The 21,015-nt window shown below is 39.9% G+C and overlaps 4 protein-coding genes across 6 annotated transcripts in view; 3 read left to right on the plus strand and 1 right to left on the minus strand.

Annotated features, from left to right (window-relative positions):
* Window positions 1-21,015, plus strand: part of LOC140924631 (uncharacterized) — a 412,059-nt gene that overhangs the window by 140,725 nt on the left and 250,319 nt on the right. The window lies entirely within an intron of this gene.
* LOC140924670 (uncharacterized) overlaps window positions 1-21,015 on the minus strand; it is a 169,369-nt gene that overhangs the window by 46,185 nt on the left and 102,169 nt on the right. The window lies entirely within an intron of this gene.
* LOC140924634 (uncharacterized) overlaps window positions 1-21,015 on the plus strand; it is a 95,965-nt gene that overhangs the window by 29,307 nt on the left and 45,643 nt on the right. The gene's annotated exons all lie outside the window — the stretch shown is intronic.
* On the plus strand, window positions 1,922-16,218 carry LOC140924908 (uncharacterized). Its single transcript, XM_073374898.1, has 6 exons — window positions 1,922-1,982; window positions 5,537-6,767; window positions 8,021-8,113; window positions 9,198-9,296; window positions 11,156-11,269; window positions 12,269-16,218. The coding sequence occupies exons 1-6, from the start codon at window positions 1,965-1,967 to the stop codon at window positions 16,216-16,218; spliced, it is 5,505 nt and encodes a 1,834-aa protein (XP_073230999.1). The 5' UTR covers window positions 1,922-1,964.

Here is a 21,015-nt window from a genome sequence, read left to right on the forward strand (position 1 = left end):
TCCCTGCCACTTGAAATCCAGAGTATCCCCAGCCCTGGGGGGAGGGGGAGCTTATTCACAAGGGGCGCTTGTTTGATATTTTATATACATGTATGGCCTATGAGGTGGACACCTTTTTGGGGGAGGCTGGTTTTTAGAGCGTGAGTTTATTCTAGGAAATACAGTATTTGCCTAAAATGTGGCAATGTGAATATCAAAGTCCTGTACACTGTACATAATACAAGCATGAAGCTACAAACCATCATAGTAAGTAACTCAAAGAAGGTGTTACAAATACCAATGGAAAAAGCATTATTATATTTTCTTTTTGAAATCCTGGAGTCACATTTGCAAAGCCTACCGAAAATGCCCTGCTACAGTACATGGATATCTTGGCTGAGTGTGGGGGAGGGGGAGGGGGAGGTTTATTGACTGGTGAGTGACAGTACCATCAGTAAGGGAGTGGAGCAGCACCGGTTCTATAAAAGCAATAATTATAATAATTATATGTAACTAAGTGAACTGCTCTTTGTCTTTACACATTGCCCTTGATTTTATTATGAAGGTTCCTGCTACCAATCAGTTCAAATTTCATGATGTGTGGGTTTCAGAGGTCAAGGATCCATGTACCAAGCTTTGGTAAGTTATTTTGAATTATTTGATAATTTTGTCACAATCAGAATTTTATTACTGTAGAAGAAATGTTTAGTTTTATAGTATTAAAATTCCCTGGGGTGGCGGGGATGGGGTGGGGGAACACTGAAGGGAACTTTGGGTAGGAGTTTAGTGCCAAAAGGCCTTCAAACCTTCATCCTATTTAAACAAAAAAACATTCTCTTTACCACCCTGTTTAAGATAAGAAAACTCATTTCATGACCCTGATCCATTTCCTTAAACTGGCAGCATGAGGTTAGATTAAAATAATAATAATGATGGAATCACACTTGTAGACTGTGGATCAACAAATATTCACACCCTGTTTAAAGCTCTAGACAAATAGTGAAATTTTATAAATTGTTTAAGACTTAAGACCTCCATAAACCCTGCCCTGTTCAGCAGAACATGCCTGTTTAGGCTAAAGAAATGAAGGATGTCTTCCCTTCCCCCCTGGGGAATGTACACCTCAGTATTCCCCAGATAGTGGAGTCCAGGACTCCCCTTCTTCTGTCAGCATACTTATGGGATAAATACTCTTGTGAAAAAAGCATTAATGCTAATAAAGTTGGGATAGAAAGAGGTTATTCTTTTGAAAAATACACCTTTATAAAGAATTAGATTGTTTATATGTAGTTGTAATGCAAAGTTACCCTTAAAGTGCCAGCCCACTTAGCACTACTTTATTCATATCCTACCTTGTGGCCTTTTAATTTGGTGGTTTTTGATAAATCTTTATATCGCTGGTTAGAGATTCATCCATAGCACTATCCAGCATTTGAACGCTATCCACTTGATAAATCTCTATATCGCTGGATAGAAATTCATCCATAGCACTATCCAGTGTTTGAACAACCGAGGCCAGGACTATAATATTATTTTAAACCTAGTTTGGTTCAGAATTTCCTTTCTTTCTTAGCCTGTATTAATCATACAGATGTACACTGTGTAGGTGACAATCAGAAATTCTGGTTTACCCTAAGAACAGATTTTACCTACAACATTTTCAAATGTTGATTTACCTGTATTTTGACTCAAATAAAAAATATAATGCAGTTGTTAAGATTCAGAAGGAGAAAAATCAGACTGGACCAATCCCAATAATAATAATTGAAATAGGCCCAACAACTAATTATTAGGTGTTGCGAATTACAATAAATCATAAATCCACAAAATTATTATATAATTAATTAAACTCCCACAAAAAGGAAGTGTCAAATGGTACATGTAGTTTACAACATTGCACCATTATTTACAATGTGTACTTTCTTTCTCTGTTCCTGTTGTAGTGTTCATGTCTGCAGTGTTGAAGGATTTTTAGGATTCCTGTGATGTCCAGGCTGATGGAGGTAAGCAAAATTTGTCATCTGTTAGCTAATGGTGTTAGTCAAGTGAAGGTTGATTTTTCTTGGTATCTTGTAAACAAGTTGTAAGGTTTGAGGTGTGAGAATTAGTTCTAGTTGTGGTTTTGAATGTTGGTGTAGGGATGTTAATCATATCAGACTCTGCATCAGGGGAGGTCTGATTTGAGCCCCCATTGTTCCATCTCTTGAGTTTTGACTCGGAAAAAACCGTCAAAGTAAAAACAACGTACTATCCTTATGCATAAGGGAAGAAACTTTTCCGGGGGGGGGGGGGGGGTGGTTTAAAGGAAGTCTGATTGGGTCTGTGCTGCTAAAACCCTTCGATTCTGACCCTGTGTAAAGCAAAATGGATTCAAATTGCTACCCTGTTTCCCCCCCCCCCCCCCCCCCCGAGTGCGTGTGTCAATCTGTAAACTCACAAGGGAACCATTTTAGGTATATGGAGGCAAAGAAACAATGCAATTGTGAATAACTACATATCGTCAAGACATCAGGACTAATTTCAATTGTGTACGTGATAGATCTACACTGTTTCCTCACTTTTCAGGGCATTTTTTGCAAAATAATTGGTACTTGTCACCCGTTTAAAGTTTTCATACTAAAGGTCAACTTCACTACAATATCATTCAAAAGCAATACTAAATTCTCAGTGATTCTTACAGTGGGTTAAATAAAGAGGGAATCCACCAGGAAACTGACTAATTTTAATTTTTAGTGGACAAAAATCCTGCACCAGAATAATTTAAAGCATATTGCATTCTTTTTTACATTTTTCAAGGGTTAGAGATGTAATTAGTCTTCTGTGATAACACCAAAGAAAATTTCTCATAGGAGCCCAAGAAAATGAAAATGTCAAATTTCACAAAATTACATCTTACACATTAAATTTTCAGAATTTTTTCTGTGTTTTCACAATTCTTGTGAAATTTGACATTCATTTTCTTGGAATCCCATGAGAAATTTTCTGTGGTGTTATTACAGATGACCACTTACATCTTTAGCTCTTGAAAAATGTAAAAAGAATGCAATATTGTTAAGATCAGCTCCACGTAATTATCAACATAAGACGAGGAAATAGTCAAAATATGACCTGGCCTCAAACTCGGCCATGTGCCATAGTTACAAAATCGTTGGTTTAATAATTTTTTAATGAATTTTTTTCTTCCCGAGGCCTTTTAAAAATTGTTTTGCTGGTACAAGCTTTTTGTCCACTGAGAATTAAAATTACTCAGTTTCCTGGTGGATTCCTTCTTAAACATTCCTTTAGTACGTTACCAAGCACAAATTTTAAGACAGTATTTTGAGTATTGTGAGTATTTTTTCTGTCTTTTTGTGTTTTCTCCTTTTATTCAACAGGCATGATCTGTAACATGTAAAAGTAGATGAAACGTGATCTATGATGTCAAAAAATCATTTTGTAGAAAACAACAGAATGACTAGTGTCATGATCTCAAAAGATTGTGTGCATTATCGGGAATTACAGAAAAATACATAGGTTTTTTCAAAAATATAATAATTTCGTCAAAGGGATAACATAGACTTAAGCAAAAAGAATGGTAAAGAAAAAATTTGAATAGTATTTTCTTCTGAGCTTTAAATTCTAAATATCTGGTGAAAAGGTAATATTATCCGACTTAATAAAAATCTAATTAAATATAGATTTTACTAAAAACAATTTTTTTCGAGTTTTGATCTTAGTCAAGAAACTATTTCTTCCTTTACCTCTCTTCTCACAGGTCTTTAAGTTTGTGTTCTTTTTTTGAACTGACTACATGCCATTGGGAGCAATGCTGTGGTGGACTAGTATCCCATCCAGGGAGGGGTGGGGGGAGTTGGGCTGAGAATAGCTCTTAGCAATTCACTGTACTCAAACCAAGATAAGCTGTTGCTGTGTGCAGGGCTTCAATGGCTTGTTTCAACCATTTAAGCATCAGTATCCACATACAAATTCTCCAGAGTGATCTCTGTCCATTCCTTAACCCTTTAAGCCCTAAGAGTGATCAGTGTCAAATTTCTTCTTGTAGTATCACTTCTTTATAAAACACAGTAGTCATGAGAATTGAGGACCTGATCACACTAAATGAATCTAACTGATATTTCAACAAATTCTCCCCACTTCTTCTATTGAAAACAAATAGGGACAACAAATGAGAGTTTGAATTTTGATATTAGGGTTTAAAGGGTTAAAAGAATTGCATGTAGTTAAGAGAATTTGATTAACGATTAAAGCATTTTCACTAAGTGATCATTTTATTCATTTCATATCATTAAATTGGAAGTTTACTTACATGTACAGTAGTAGTTCACACCTCTTAATGTGGTACATGCGTACTGCACTGTTGAAACCCTCTTAGTAACGTGCATCATCTTTGACCTTTCACCCTGCAAGTTGTCTCTGTCCCCCTCCTTTTCAATCATATGAATAAATCATACTGGGCCACATGAAGTGTTTACACTTGTTGTCATGCAATCAAAAAAACATTGCAAATCATTCAATACAGAAACACCAGAATCTAGGAAATAAAAGAAGATAAATATGCAAAAGGCCTCGCCGAGAATCAGGTCTGTGCGATATTTTCATATGCGAGATATTCGGAAAAACGTTTTACCCAAATTTATAAAGCTTTGTATGGAGACGCCATGTTTGTGTCCCTTTGAGGGGCACATACATTGCTGCCGGAAACCAACAAAAACATCTGGTTGTGAGTTTTCCTACTAGTGCGTGAATTCATCGCTTGAGAAAGTCATAAAGGATTAAAGTGATATTTATTCTAAGACAAGGCATGTTTAGGTAGCAAAATCTCCCAAAATTGGTAATGTTTTTAACCCAAATAAGAGCCTTCCTGGCCGCCAGCTAAATGCCGCGTGACGCAAAAGCCTAGAAATTTAAACGTCCTCTATCGCAAAATGAAGAACCCTTTCGAACCAAAACTTTGTTTAAATAAAGGTGTTTAGGTGCTGTAATGCCCCATGAAACTCAGAAGAATCGATACTTTCTTAATTTGAATTTTTGATGACGTCATATACATGAGACACCACAGGTAGCCCAAACAGAAAAAATGTCCTGCATATTTTTCTGGTCAGTTTTTTCAAGTGCACTCGCTGACAGAAAAGCAGTGGAAGACAATGCTCAATTAAAGTTTGCAAGAACTTACTTCGATCAAACCTCTTTATTACGGACACCAAAGGGACAGAACCAAGTGTCCGCTTTACAGAGGTGTCCGTATTATAGAGGTAGGGAATGTATGATTTTTGGCATTTCTGGGACCAAACGAACTGTCCGTAATAGAGAGGTGTTCATATTATAGAGGTGTCCGTAAGGAGAGTTTAGACTGTATTAAAAATGCTTTTAACCTGAGATCAGGCTCTGTTCTCGTTTCTCTTTGTAAAATAACATTCCGGCGGGCAAAGCGAAACGAAAAGAGAAATTTTATTGGGACTACGTGAGTGAGAATGTATGAGAACTGCTAAAATTGAGCCTGATCTCAGGTTACCTTTTTAATAAACCCTTTAATAAATTAATGCCACTCTTCTTTTAGGAATTGTCATCCTTTCCTAGCACAGCCTCTACATCACAGGAAGACCATGAAAGCAATTCAGAATCCACTTCCTCGAGGAAATTGAGGGTAACTCTGTTAAGCAGTGAATGGAGATCAACAAAAGGAGGCTTGTCAACCATCAACCGAGAGCTGGCCATTCAGTTGGCTAAACACCCCAAAGTGGATGTTAGCGTTTATCTTCCCCAGTGCAGTGAAGAGGATAAACGAGTTGCTGCAAGTCACAATGTACATCTTATTGAAGCAGAAGAAATGCCAGGTTATGACAACCCAGTAGACTGGTTGTCCTTTTTCCCTGAAAGCCATTCTGTTGATTGTGTGATAGGACATGGGGCTGCTCTTGGTCGGCAAGTGCAGGGTATAAAACGTCAGTGTAAGTGCAAGTGGATTCAGGTCGTTCATACAGCTCCTGAAGAGCTTGGTATGTTTAAGTCCTACACAGATGCTATTTCAAGAGGCGAGAAAAAGCACCAGGCTGAGGTAAAACTCTGTGAAAAAGCTGATCAAGTTGTAGCAGTTGGACCCAAGCTGGCTGCAGCTTTTTCAGGTTATCTCCGTCCTTGTGGAAAAGATCAAGATGTTCTCAATCTTACCCCAGGCATTTTTTCTGAGTTTGCTGATGTAAAGCAAGCCTCTCAAGAAATAAGTTCATTCAGTGTTTTAGTGTTTGGACGTGGCGACAGTGAAGATTTTCAGCTGAAGGGATATGATATTGCTGCTCAAGCCATTGCTGAGTTGAAAGACATGACCTACAAACTTGTGTTTGTTGGGGCAACAAGCGGAGAAGAAGAGAAAGTTGCAGACTTGCTACTTAAGTATGGCATTGATCGCAGTCAACTCAGGGTGCGTCGTTTTAATGAAAGCAGAGAGAAGTTAGCCCAATTGTTTTGTGAAGTAGATCTTGCTATAATGCCATCACGAACTGAGGGCTTTGGGTTAGCTGCCCTTGAGGCTTTATCTGCTGGTCTGCCTGTCCTGGTTAGTGGGAACTCTGGTCTTGGCGAAGCTTTGAAGAAAGTTTCGTTTGGTTCAAACTGCGTGGTGATGGGGGAAAATCCAAAAGATTGGGCCAATGCAATCAGAATTGTCCGTGAAAAAGACAGAGAGATGCGACTTGACGAGTGTAAAACCCTACGTGAAAAATACGCTATGAAGCACAACTGGCGAGATGACTGTAATAGACTTGTGGAAAGAATGCTAAGCATTTCTGGAGGTAACATGTTCACAGTCTTATTTAAGTTGGTCTTTAGGTTTTAGAGTAGAGTGCTGACGTTAGGAACTGCACATTTTGATGTACGAGTTACGCAGCTACTAGAACCAGTAGTGAAACGCTGAGTAATACAATGAATTTGCATTCATTTAAACTTCGTCACCATTTTTCTAACTCGCACAATTTGTTAAATGCATGCGAATATTTCTGGACTTGAAGTTTGCAAAAACAGGAAGGAAAGTTTTCTGTTCTGTGTTCTTTGATTAGTAAACAGCAAAGAAATGTATAGTGTCGTGCAGAGAGAGGTTGTTTTGCTAATTAAAATTTTAACTTTCGTCGTCGTGTGGCAGTTGCCTAATACGTGGTCCCCAAAGAATAGTCCGGAGTATCTTAATTAATCGCTGCCAGTTTTTTGGGCAAGTCATTCCAGACGATTACTAAATAGGACGTAGCCTGAAAACAAAAATACTTCAGTTCTGTTCAAGGTTGAGTTGTTTGAAACATGTTTAACAGTAATCCTACGAAGTTACGCAAACTCATACAACAATCAGTAGTGAAAACCTGAGTCACAAAATGAATTCGCAATCCGGATCATCTTAATCTCCCTAAGTTTTTAGACTAAGTTGTTTCGGACAATTGTTCAAGGTTGAGTTATGGGTGGCAGCGTGGCCGAGTGGTTAGAGTGCTGGACTTGCAATTCGGAGGCCGCGAGTTCAAGTCCCGCCCTGACCGCTAGCTGGATTTGTTCACGGTAGCCCCAAGTTCAAATATATACTCTACCACGCTTGTAAATAACCAGCTGGTTTGCCAGTTGGGATTCTTAACCCCGTTATGTTTGATTTGAATTATTTATTTCAGTCATTTGCTCGGCCCCACTAGCGTAAGTGCTATAAATACTGCCGAGGGTAAATAAAGAAAATATTATCATAGTTGACAGAAACATGTCCTAGTTTAACTGTAAATAGAGCATATGAGTTGTCATGGTAACCAACCCTGGTATGTGCTAATCGCCTTACAAAAAACTCTGTCCAGGCCATTGCTATCTTCGAAACACATGCTGGATCGTCTCAATCGCCTGGAAACATTGTGCCATAACTAGCCCGATCGAAACGATGCTGACGATAAGAGGCCTTGAAAAATAAACTTCGCATTCTCTCAAACTTTTTCGCGATTGGAGTGGATTGGTGAAACTCTTAAACTCTGTTTAAATCAACGGGTCTGCGACGTTGATAAAGAATTGTTTCTAATTTTTGTAGGTTCCAATGCAGATGAGCAGGATTTATCTAAGAAAGCGGCTGTGACCTGTCAAGATGTAAAAGCCTCTTCTTCTGTGAAATCTCTTCAAAAAGGTACACTTAAGTTGAATCTTGGAAAAATGAACATAATATTTATAAGAGTAAATCTTTGTTTTTCATGTAAAACGTTTACCGTGGTCTAACGAGAGCTTATTGAGTATTCCTTGCTGGACAATTGGATTAACCAGGAATAGTCGGGGCACTGAAAAACACTCGTCTGAAAAGAGTCGAAATTCTGTCACAATGTCATAGGTCAAACTACGTCAATTGCCGACAAAAAGCACTCCGGTTTAAGCTTTACTTGAAAGGTGAAAAATTCCTTACCACTGTTTCAGAAGAGCTTTGTCCGTTGACTAACAAACGAGCCTGTTTTTCCAAGATGGGTGATCCGACGTCTATAGTGTGAAAACGGCCATTATTAATGATTGATATACCTTTGTAAATGAACGCGATTCATGAGACCTCCAAATCCCTAGATTTGTCACAGTCGGGAGCCTTAGAAATATCTGCCCTCCAACGATTTTGTTCGCTTTTAGTCCCAAGCAGGATTAGTTGTCATGGTACGTAGCGTTAAGAATATGTTGGTAAGACTGTGGTGGTTATGCTCAGCGGTATTGCGCGCCAATAGTGTATGTGTGTGAAGACGAACATAGCGGAGATAGTTTTACTATATAAACACCAGTGAAATACCAGGTGATCTTTCGAGCGAAAACATGATAACTTCACATGTGAAAATATCACCGTTGCTATGGCTACATAGTAATTTGCGCCTTTCATACCAAAAAACTATTAAAGTGAAATGGCTTGGTATTTCATTGGTGTTTATATAATAAATAGAACATTACATGGCCACTTGGAGATACGAAATTTCTCTTGTGTTGAAAAAATATTTCACTTGTTCGCTACGCTCACTCGTGAAATATTTTTCAACCCTCGAAGAGAAATTTCGTATCTCCGCGGCGCGCGGCCATGATATCCTCTATATATTTACTGTTCCGTCTACGTTTGTGTATAAACCTCTTTAATCATGGCTTACCGGCTGGTTAACAAATACTTTCAAGGTCGGTTAATTGGTAAATTATCTTTGACGCAGTTATTTAGACAAAAGCCTAATTATGTTCGTATTTGCTGGATTTAGTTTCAGGCGCAGCAAAGAGATCGAAGTCTTCAAAAAAAGGCAAAAGGCCTTTATCTTCAAGCAATACTCCAAAACATCCGAGAATGTTGCGAGATGAAGGTAAAGTTTTCTTTTTCCTTTATTTAGGTAAGGTTTGGTATTGTATTGCGTGTATATGTAAACTTTCCCAGTATAGTATAATGGGGCCTTTGTAGCTGGTCTTGTGTTCCCTAAGCGCGTCTTCATAACCTGCATAACTGATGAAACAAGACGATGGTAGTGGTTTTCGTTGGCGTAGCAGCTCGTGCGCGCTGGATTTCTCCCAGCGAGAGTAGTTGCGAATCTATTTTGATCCTTCTCTTTCGCTTTCTATATGTCTCTTTGCCTTTCATTTACATAGCCGGTTTTGTTACCCACTTAACAACTGCGTATCTTAGTGGAGGTGGGTGCCCGGGCTGCCGGAGGCCACCTGCCACTTTGTAGACAGAGTTACGCCCCCATGGCTGGTAAACCCGCACCATCGAGCCACGTCTAACCCTCTCTCCCAATTTCAAACGTGCTTCATAACACTCTGAGGATACAATCAGGGGCGTTTAGAATTTTGAGCACATTTTGGCCTAAAATATAGTCAAATCGCGCTACAATTCCTTGAGTGAAAACCTGACAAATACAAATTTTTCTCTCTCTTTTTGAATGTGGATGAGGTCCCTAACAATTCAACTTAACTAGGAAAGTTCACCAAATTTTAACAAATTGTGAGAGTTAGGAAAAAATTGCGTGTCAGCGGGCAGTACAGTGGCTCAAGCGCGGTCAGCCTTGCTTGCATCATCTCGATGTGATTTGTATAGCGTTTCCTGGCGGCGTCTCTCTTCGTTTGGCCTTTGGATCTTTCTTTTCATTCTTTTACCCTCATCCCTCCTTCCCTTTTATTTTTCCTCTGATAAATGAGTGTGACAGGTGCCTGATCCCATTTGCGTGGGGGCTCCTGGTTGGAAGGCGCAGGTTTACCAGGGGCTAGCCTGTTCCAAGTGTTCAGTTAGTAGAGTGCGGTGTTCGGATGATGGGGAGCGGGTTAAATCGTACGTGGAAGAAACCAAGGGAAAAAAACCAATGGAGAGCGGTCGAGTTCCTTCCCTTTTCCATTTTCTCTCCCGTCTTTTTTCCTCGTCAATTTTTCGACCGCGCTCTACTATCTGAACGCCTGGAACAGGGGCTGGCTTTGCCAAAATTGGAAGCCCCTGGACAAACCAGGGACCCACCTCCACTAAAGGATGCAGTTGTTAAAGAGAGGTGAAATATTTGTTAACACCTTCAAAGGCGAGCTCTATTCCTGCCTTGTAAAAGGGCTGTGTCAGGGCAGTCTAGTCTATTTGCTTAATTTTTATAATTACTAGCCTAAAGGTGGATTTCTACTGTCGCGTAATTTATACGCGACAGCAGAAATCTAGTGATTGATTAGGGATATACTTTTCTGTAGTTCAGTAGGCGGTTCATAAAACCTCGTAATCCCTCAAAGTATCGACTGTCGGGGGACCTTGTTTTATTTTCGCGATTTCACTAGGCAATTATAAAAAAAGGCATTAGATTTTGCGATTAAAGCGTTCTCAACCTGATTTTATTTTTCAAACGTCTGAATTTTTTAAAATATCGAGATAAAATGAAACAAGAAAAACGCATATTAACGTTATTTTACAACAGAAGGCACAGTCAAGGAATGGAACTTACCAGTTAACCAGCTTATAATTTGTCTGTGTTTGAGTATATATTGTAATTTTTTAATTAATTTTTTCTTTCTGTGATTTCAATTTTCTGTATGGGTATTAAATTTCGCTTATTTAAATCTCGCGGGGATTCTTATTCGCGGGTCTTTAGTTTCGCGATTTTTCCACAATCGCGAAAACCGCGAAATTAAGTACCAATAACTTAGGTATATACTCGTGACGTAATCCCTTAAATGTTGGTAATTGATTTTATTGTAGGTACCGGTGCAGCAAAGACGGCAAAGAGATCCAGGTCTTCGAGAAAAGGCAAAAGGCCTTTATCTTCAAGTGCTGTTCCCGCTCCAAAACAACCGAAACTGTTGAAAGAGGAAGGTAAAGTTCGTTTCTGGATTATTTAGAGTAAGGGTTGGTGTCGCTTTACATGTGTATGAGAGAGTTTAGGATGGTCATGTGTCATCGGTCTCGTGTCTCTAAAATGCGGCTTCACAAGTTGTATAGCTTATGAAATAAGAGTGTGACAGTACTTCCCGCTGGCACAACTTGGCTCATCCCCATTATTCTCGCAGCCCTATCGCCTAAACAAAAGCACTCTTAAAATATAGCGTTTGTCTGGGTTACTTCCTCTGCTGCACAGGGCAGTGGCTTTATTATTTAAGTCCCCTATTCTAGTTGGAAATCCTGATGAAGCTATAGTTTCGTAGCCTCGGTTACACTTAGAGAAAATCTTGAGATTCTCACGTCTGACACACTCTCCAAACTTCTAGCGTACTTTGTAACACGATATGCTTACAGTGTAAGAAACTGACCATTTAGCGCTAGCCTCTTGTCAGTCAGATCAGCCTCCTACGCAGACCTTCTAAGGGGTTCGTGACGCCCTAGGAAAGTCTGCGTGGGAGGCTAGGCTGCTGAAAATCGAACCACCTTCCTTACTCTTTGTATTTGCGGTGTAATGAATAAACCAATGACTTGTCAGGAAATTGAGAGTGATCTCAGTTCTGTTTTGGAACGCAAGTGATTTGTCCATTAATTTTTTAAGAAATGAACCTTAAAAGTGAAATGTTTTTACGGAGAGTGTAAGGCACACAGTTTTCATAAAAATGTAAGCGTTGATAGCATTTTCTTTTTCGCCAAATGTTAACATTGCCTCGGTGAAGCTTATTCTGCCACTGAAGGTATTTTAATTTATGTCATCGAAAACGTTTACTTGAATAGACAGTAACATCCTTATGTGTATGCAAAATAAGGAGAATAAACGGCCTTTCTGCTTACTGAGGAGAGGAAAGCATGTCACAGTGAGATTAATCCGTTTGGAATGTCAAGTCTTTACGTTTGCGTTTATTGACAAATATTCCCTCACCTTTTTATTTCCAGCAGGTTGGGACAACTCGGTTGTTGTTGAACTGCTCAAAGCTGAATACAAAAGGCGCTGTCTGTTAAGACCACTTCTTTGGGATAGCACTATCGAGTTACCCCTAGAGAACGTTTACACGAGACTGAAAATCATTTCAAGAAGAAAGTTGCCCATCCAGATGGAAGCCAATATGGCGAATATGTTCCACCTCACAGCCCCAGGGGGACAAAAACCAGACTTAGTGAGTGGAAATGACGAGGTGAACGTGACTGAAATCTTCAAGACCCTTGAAAAAGGTAAGGATGTCATGACGCTTGTCGAAGGAAGTCCAGGAATCGGTAAAACAACGTTTTGCCTTAAACTTGCGTATGACTCAGCGCATGGAAAAATCCCAACAGAGTGTTCCTTTCCAAAGTTTGAAGTTGTGTTGCTCCTCAAATGTCGAGACATTGATGGAAATATAATGGATACCATAAGGGAGCAACTTCTGCCCAGAGATATTGAGGAGAAGATTGTAGAGAAATTTTTGCACTTCTTGAAGGATATTCATAACCAGGAGAGAATTTTGATCATTTTGGATGGTTTGGATGAGCTGCCTGAAAATTCACGGCACCATGTAGATGAGCTGCTTCACAGACGAATTTTCCCATTTTGCTATGTCTTGGCTACGTCACGACAAGAAAGAGGAATCGAAGCACGAAAATACTTTGTATTTGACATTCATTTAGAGATTAAAGGGTACACGGAAGGTGATGCTTTTGTGTACGTAAGAAGACACTTCAAAACCATTGGTCAGTCACCAAAGGGGGAGAGGCTCATTGGGGAAATGCAACAGAACACCTTCTTGAATGCACTCCGAAATAACCCGTTAAATTTACTTCTCCTTTGTGTTGTTTATGAGGACTACGAAGGAAAATTGCCGACTTCCCGGACGGAACTTTACCAAGTCATTGTCCAATGTCTTTTGAGACGATACTGCGCCAAACGCAACCTGCCGGTCCCTGAACATGATAGTGTCCTAACGAAAACGTTTGAAAAGGAAATTCTTGCACTCGGAGAGCTAGCTTGGTTATGCCTGTTGAGTGATCGTTATGGTTTCCGTGAAACTGAATTGGATGAGTTTGAAAAAAGATACCTAGGATTGGTAGCTCGTGAGCTAGGCCTTCTTTACAAGGAAGAAAGTCTTAAGAGATTGAAGCCTCAACACGAGTACTGCTTTCTTCACAAGACCTTCCAAGAGTACGTGGCTGCCGCGTATATTGCAGAGAAGTTAGTAAATCAACAGTTTAATGTATTTGAGCACATAAGCTTTGAGGACTTGATAACGAAATATCCACAAGTGTTTATCTTTGTTTCTGGGATGCTGGGCGAGAAAGCAACTGTCCTATTCACCCAGATTGGCGAGGAGTTAAAGAGGGTATTTGACTGGAATTGGAGCAAGCATTGCAGTGAGGAGGAAGCTACTTTCTTTATTGAAAGCTTTAATGAAAGTGGACATCTTCAACAAATGGCAGCTACTCTATGTCAAATTATACCTTTTCCAAAGGTCATAACCCTTGAGTCAGAAGATTACAATCCTTCTTTTGTTGAGATTTTAATGGCTTGTAAGAGCTTTTCAAATTTAGAGACACCTGTTGAACTCTATGCTGATGCCCTGTGTTTTGAGGAAGGAGTGAGTGGGGTGTTAAATTATATAGAATCCCGCACGCAGCTAACAGTCCTAAGTGTTGTTTGTGATGAGGTTTATTTGACGTCGTCTGATGAGGATCGTCTTTGCAAATGGTTTTCTGCTAGCAAGAGTCTATCAGAGTTTACTCTTAAATTCAGATATGATATCACTCCTAAGGAAAGTGACCTGGCTCAAATTGTACATGGGTTGGCTTCATGTCGAACTCTGACAAAAGTAACGTTTGCTTTGCGTGGATATACTTATAGCGAGGGTTTTTTCAATGCACTTGAAACTGGATTGGCACCGCTGACGTCTGCTGTTCTCGAAATTAATGGCTCAATGAAGTACACTGCGACACGAGCCCTACAAAATTTTTTGTCAAATAAATCCTTGAATTCTGTTTCTCTTTGTATTGTCGGAGGCGTGCTGGATTTGTTAGTAGCTGCTGTTAGTGAAGCCTTGGCAAGACAAACACTTTTAAAATCTCTTGATCTTCATTTTGCTGGACCGCTGAGTTCCTCTAGTGCCAGTTTCCTGGAAAAAGGGCTAATGGAAAATAGGTCTTTGAATAATATAAGGCTGTGTGTCCACAGTGAGCTCCCTGATAACTGGCATTCTGTAGTGGAAAATCTTCGCATGGCGAAAAAGTCCCCCGTTTGCTGTTGTATTTATCCAAACACCTTTAACAACGTAGCAAATAGTTATTTTCATCCTGTTGTGGTTAGGAAAGGGTTAAATGTAAAGCAACACTTATCTGTTAACGTCTGGGGTGAGATGAAATGCGAAGCGGCAGAAACTCTCTGTGAAGTCTTGGCACCTTCCTCCATTACTGTTTTCACCTTAAACGTGCGTGGAAATTTGACAAGTGAAGTTTCTAATTCCATTGCAAGATGTTTGGAAAAAAACAAGACACTATCTTCCCTGTCCATCAATCTATGGGGCGAGTTGACAACAGAGGGAGGTATTGTTCCTTCCAGCCTTTCAAAAAACAGTCGCGTTCGGTTAAATGTACATGGTGTGCGTATAGGCCCAGCTGAGTCGAACAATATTCTTGTTATCACCACTGATAACCCTGCGGCAATGAGAGTTTGTTTCACTAAAGTCAAGGATAGAAGAAAAGAAAAAGTCAGTCTTACAATCAATAACGATAGTTATGTTACCAAAGAGTGGACACGTTGTCTAGGTGATGCTTTGGCAGAAAACACATCCCTTACCACGCTTGATCTTACAGTCAACAGCTGCTTCGTGGATGCAGATTTGGGAGAATACCTTGGGGAAAGTTTATTGCAAAGCACTTCTTTAACATCTCTTAGTCTCGCATTCAACTTTAGTAACATGAAAGCAGGATGGGAGTGCAAACTGAGTGAGCGTTTGATCAAAATGGCATCTTTAACTACACTCAGTCTTAAAATAAACGGCGACGGAGAGTGGAATCAGAAGGATAGTTTGAGTCCTACACTCAGCAGCCTTGACTATGTTGAGGAGAATCAGGAGAATTGTTTGAGTCCGACTAAAGTGAGTAACGTGCTAGCGGCGATCAAATCATTATCTTCCCTTTCTGTTGCAATCCATAGTGATAGCATGTGTTCATTTTGGGATGAGGTTGTGGGTGACTGTTTGATAAAATGCACGTCACTTAAGAAACTTAGTCTCACATTGAACGGGAGTAAATCAGACTTTTGCGTTTTTAGTGGCCTTCTTATGGGCTTGGTGACAACAAGCTCATTAAACACATTGTGTGTCGCAATTTTTATTAACGAACCCACTTACGAGGCTTCTTCAAGTTTTAAAAGTATGTTTTCTAGTCTTAATCAAGGTCTGTCATTAAACTCGTCAATAACTACACTGACACTAACAGTAACTGTCCCAGCAGATGAAACAGATGATATTGGTTGGCTGATGTCTCTAGATAATGGGCTGTCTGGGAGCACGTCAATAACTACGTTAAATGTCACAATAAATGAGAGTGGTGATGGAGAATCGCATATTTCGTTGGTTTTACGCATCTCTGGAGTGTTTGAATGTTTGGCAAATAACACATCAGTTACCACATTCAATCTGACACTCAACAGTAGCAAAGAAGTGAGTGATGACTGGTTACCAGGCCTTTCCGACACCTTGAAGAAAAACACCTCATTAACTACTCTGAGATTAAAAGTCAACAACCATTGTGCTACAGGTAAAAGTCGTTTATATGACTTTAGGGAACTTTTAATAGAAAGCAGATCATTATCCTTACTTGTACTCGATGTAAGTTTCTATGGAAAAGAGAGTGGGTGTCATAAGGTTTTAATTCAATAGAAGAATACAGCTAAGATTTATGTGCTTTCCAGTCCGCAGGAACATATGTCAGTATCAAATGAAATGAATCTACGATAAAAATGTGGCTTAATTTTTTATTATTTCGTGAATCTTGAAAGCACCGAGACAACCGGCCCTTAAAAATACAGATTCTAATTAAAAATGCGAAATGGTCAATCTAAAAATTCTTTCAATTGGACCCTTAGTGTTTGTTTCAAGTTTAAACATTTTTTGTTTTCTCTGTTTGCAAATTACAACAACTCTCCTTCGGTCCCGCTGACATGTTTTGTAACCATTCTAGTCTTCAATATAGTTCGCCGATCGCTATATCGCTTTCTTCAAGTCATTCATATTCATTAAGAAGTTAGTCGCAAATTCAGCTAAACGAATCTAATTATTGCTGCTTTAAATTAGGACCATGCGTGATCATTTGAAGGTCACAGAAAATTCATCTGTTTCAAGCCACATCACACACGTTTCCTTTGATACCGAGTTTTTTTCCTGTGGATGCCCATCCTGAAGTTCGTTATGTTCATACTACTATGTATAGCGTTAAGGTTACCAGATACCTTCAGGTGTGTCTCACTTGCAGTCGAAAAGGGCAAAACCTGGACACGTTTTTAGCGCTTTGACTTTCGAAATAATAGAGCAAATGAAATAAGGGAAAAGCAAATCGCTTCGAGCTTAAGCTTTCGAAAGCTGATTCGGTCCCGCGCGTTAAAAATTCGTTTCAAAAAACCGACAGTGTAAGTTTTATACAGCATAATATGAACATAGCTTTGAAAATTGCACTTTGTTGCTCAGTCTCGTATAGTCTTCCATGGTCAATTTAACTTACCTGGTTGCACGATGTAACACAATCCCATTCCTCGTGAATCTGTTTCAGCCTTTTTAGGTCCATTTATATGGAGAAACGTTGTACCGGGTAGAAGTGTCAATCCGCCGCCTACCCGAGCTACCCTGGGTGAGCCAACTTTTCATACGTTCCCTTAACCCTTTAAGCCCCAAGAGTGATCAGCATCAAATTTCTCCTTGTAATATCAATGCTTTGTAAAACAGAGTGGTCATGAGAATTACGGACATAATTACAGAGGATGAATTTGCTTGATATTTTATCAACTTCTCCCCACTACTTCTTTAGGAAATGAATAGGGACAACAAATGAGAATTCAAATGTTGATCTTATGGTTTAAGGGGTTAAAAAACGTGGCGAACCGTGCAAATGTGAAAAAAAGTTGGCTTGGCTAGGAGGGTGACCCCCTTAGCCGGTTCACCCTTTTGTGAAGGCAGAGTCACCTTCCTAGCTGATCCAACTTTCTCCATATAAACACTTTGGCTCGCCCAGGTGGGTCAACTCGGTCAAGGCGAGACAATCAAAGCATGTGCGAGCGCTTTTGGCTCGGGCAAAGGGGTCAGCTATTTTTTCCGTTGACTCAGCTGGAGGGTGAATCTCTTTTTCGGGACAACTTTCCTTCATATGAACGGGGCCTAAAGGGATGAGATAAAACTAAAGTGCACTCCTTGATTTGATATCATCAAGCGGCTGACACTCGTCAGTGCTGTAAAGGAGTATTTCTGTGTCCATATTTTAAAATTTTACATTGTTTTGAGTCTCAGACTGAACAGGCGGGATTAGCTCAGTCGGTAATCTCTTTGTACTTCAAGCGGCTGAACCTTCGCGTGGCTCGGATGACCACGTAAAATGGCGGTCCCGTCTCCAGTAGGAGACGTAAAAATAGTGTTCACAATAAGTACTTTCTTTAATACATTAACACTCAAGTGGAGTTGTACGTCATCTGGTCCAGTGTGGCCAAGGTTAATACAACATGAGTTACTAGTAGTTTTAGAGTTTGATTAATATCGTAACTTAAAATTGTGACTTGTGCGCCCTCTGATCCAGTGTGATCAAGGTTAATACAGGCATGAGTTCGTTATAGTTTCAGGGATTGTTGAATATTTATATGTTAATCAGCAATGAACATTTATTAGAAACAAGCATCAGAGAACAGTGCAAACTCCCTTTAGCATCAAATGCGCCAAATTTGGTTTTTAGAATATAAACTCAACGAAATAAAGTTTTGTAAAGTAAAAATGCCTAGTATTAAATTCTTTTTCGTAAGGCCTAGGCCAAACGTCGAACTTTTCATGAGACGAAACAAACTTAGTGAGTTAAGTTCATGACCACCTGGTGGGTGGGAAAAAATACCTTTGCTTTAGTATCCTATTTCACAACACTCAATTACTCGCGCTCATTGTTATTAAGATGTGGGAAAATTGATCGAGCGCCCTTGAGGAGGTGGAAACTGTAATCGATTCCCGATCCAAACACGAATTTGTAGCAAAGAAAGGGTTGGGGAGGGCGGGCCGTTCCACCTTCCTCCTTGGTCCTGATCAGAGACTGAGCGGAGAGGGAGTGTTCAACGGCATTTATTATTGCCTCTTGGGATTTAGGGCCCCGTGCACCTGCATACCCTGGTGCATGAGACTTGTTATTTTAATGCTTTGGCTTCGCGCTTCGATTTTGAGTATTGTGAATAGCTTAGATGCGCTCAGCCATGAGCCAGCGATGCTGAGGCATTGGGCTTGAATCTTACACCTGTCCAATCTTAGTCGCGGTAATTGACTGGAACTCGCTTACAATCGAGGCTCATTCATCTAATTACCACGCATTAGGCTCTGTTGCATGCTAGTTGCAGTCACCTATCAACACTACGAATGCGGTCTATTTAGTAAAAGCGTAAATAAAGACTCCGTTTATCGAAAACAGCATTCGCGATTTGCACATCTCTTGTAATACACCTTGTTTGTCCCCCAAAATTTTGCAGAACTTTTGTTTAATTTCTCCTGGGTATTATAGTCACCTTAAGAAGAATTGAAGACAATGCGCATAGAAAATGTTTGGGGGGGCAAACAAGGTGTATTGTGGGAGATGTGCAAATGGAGAGTAGAGCCTCGTTCCGTTTGTGAGGTCTAGCTGTCATTGTGGGTGTGAAAAAGGATATCAAAAGGGACGGGTGGGTGTCCTTCTTCATCATTTGCCACTGTGGTAAAAAACTCAAAGAGGCATTTACAACACGACCACTTCATTTCTTTCATCACCCTCACTAAACCCATGTTCGAAAAACAAAAAACAATTAAAAAAAACATCTCTTGTGTCAGTAGGACTAAAGCCTCGCCTCTCGCTTTCTGTCATCAGTACTCTCAAGGCTTTGTCCTTGGTCCTCTACTTTTTACCGATACTTGATGCGCAGACGACATTGGCTTATTCGTTTCTTCCAAATCCATTCACAGCATCTAATCACCCATGCCCGAAAAAAAAAAACACTTAAAAAAGCCTCGCTTATGTTAGTAAAACTTAAGCAGACAGGTAATTGTGGAATAAAGAATTATTCGCGGATGCCAAATCCTGACAGCTGCGCAAGTTTGTATTGTCCACTATAAGACCTTGTAACCCTTCTTTTAATGACAACTTTGTTCTTGCCCTTTTTTAACTTTAAGGTTAGTTCTATCAGGACTGCCTATTACCCTGGAGCTAGCCTGTTCTTAAACGGTCTTCTTAGCCTTCGTAGCAAGCGTTTCCGTGCGGTTTCGGGCAAAGAAGGACAAGGAACGAGAGCGCGGAGTTCAGATTGTGGGGACCGGAGCGTGTTTTAAAAAGCGTACACGGGGAAAATGAGGGGAGATTTCCTCTCGCTTTTTTTTCCTCGTCATTTTTTTGCCCGCGCTCTTAGGCTCCTGGCTCTGTATTATCCTGGATTCTACTGAGGCATGACATTAAGGTCCGCTGCTTTCTTTTGTTTGTTTTCTTTGTTTTTCTGTTTTGTTTTTTGTTTTTTGCTGCTACTTGTTTTTGTCACTTTTTTGCGTTTTGTTGTGTCTTCTTCACCTATACGTATCACATTAGAATGTAAACAAATTGTTCCATTTTCTCCGCATCCAGTCCTCTGTCCGCTCTTCCTTTATTTCACCCTGGCAATTTTTCACGTGACATATCATGTGACAGCTTTTGACCAATGAAATCATCCCTTCATGCTTCTTACTAAGGGAGCCGAGGCGGAAGCGCTGCAGGGAAGAGAGTCTGTACAATTTCGTGAGGAACTTTCAAATTTCTAGCTGTTTTCATCAGTCTTGTAGTCATGGGCTGATTCAATCTTCTCACCAAGCGTTTCCTTATGCCTAACTGTGACGATATGGAAGCAAAGATGGCCTCCACGTGGCTGCATTTTCGTTGCAAGATTCCTGAAGTTTAGGTAAGCATTAAGCGTAAGCTTATTGAATTTATAATCTAACTTTCTTCCTGTAAATTCACAAGGCGTCCGTTGTTTTTACATTCGAAAAGAAAACTGCAACTTATAACTTTTCTATTAGGCCTCAAGGCATGTGCAAGCAGTGATCTTTCTGCAGTCGAGTACACGAGACATATCGCGTGACTCTGAGGAACTGAAATACGTCTTGCATTGTAAATTACAGCAGAACCAGCCATGCATTTTACAGCTTTTAAGTTTTCTGACACCTTATTTAAAACGGTCATTATGATTTGGCCCTTCGATGTGGCCAGTCATTGAAGAGATTTACAATCACCTTTACGGCAGATGCCAGACGTCAGACTCAGGTTGTGAGTTTCTCATAATTATTAGGGAATGAGCAGATGAAAACTTTGCAAAATAAAAATTAATATTACTGTTTTCCTCTTATAAGCGCCTGGGCTCTTGTGACAAATTTCGGCTAAAAGGAGACGGACACTTATTGGGAGAAGGTCACTTATCAAGTTTTCTTTTCAGTGGATTGTAGCTTTAT

Source organism: Porites lutea, chromosome 14, assembly GCF_958299795.1.
Source record: "Porites lutea chromosome 14, jaPorLute2.1, whole genome shotgun sequence".
NCBI classification, from domain to species: domain Eukaryota; kingdom Metazoa; phylum Cnidaria; class Anthozoa; order Scleractinia; family Poritidae; genus Porites; species Porites lutea.

Bases quoted from the DNA above. Each gene is read 5' to 3' on its own strand.
- LOC140924908 (XM_073374898.1), top strand. The intron at 6,768-8,020 runs GTAACATGTTCA...TAATTTTTGTAG, and splicing joins AATGCTAAGCATTTCTGGAG to GTTCCAATGCAGATGAGCAG. The intron at 8,114-9,197 runs GTACACTTAAGT...TGCTGGATTTAG, and splicing joins TGTGAAATCTCTTCAAAAAG to TTTCAGGCGCAGCAAAGAGA.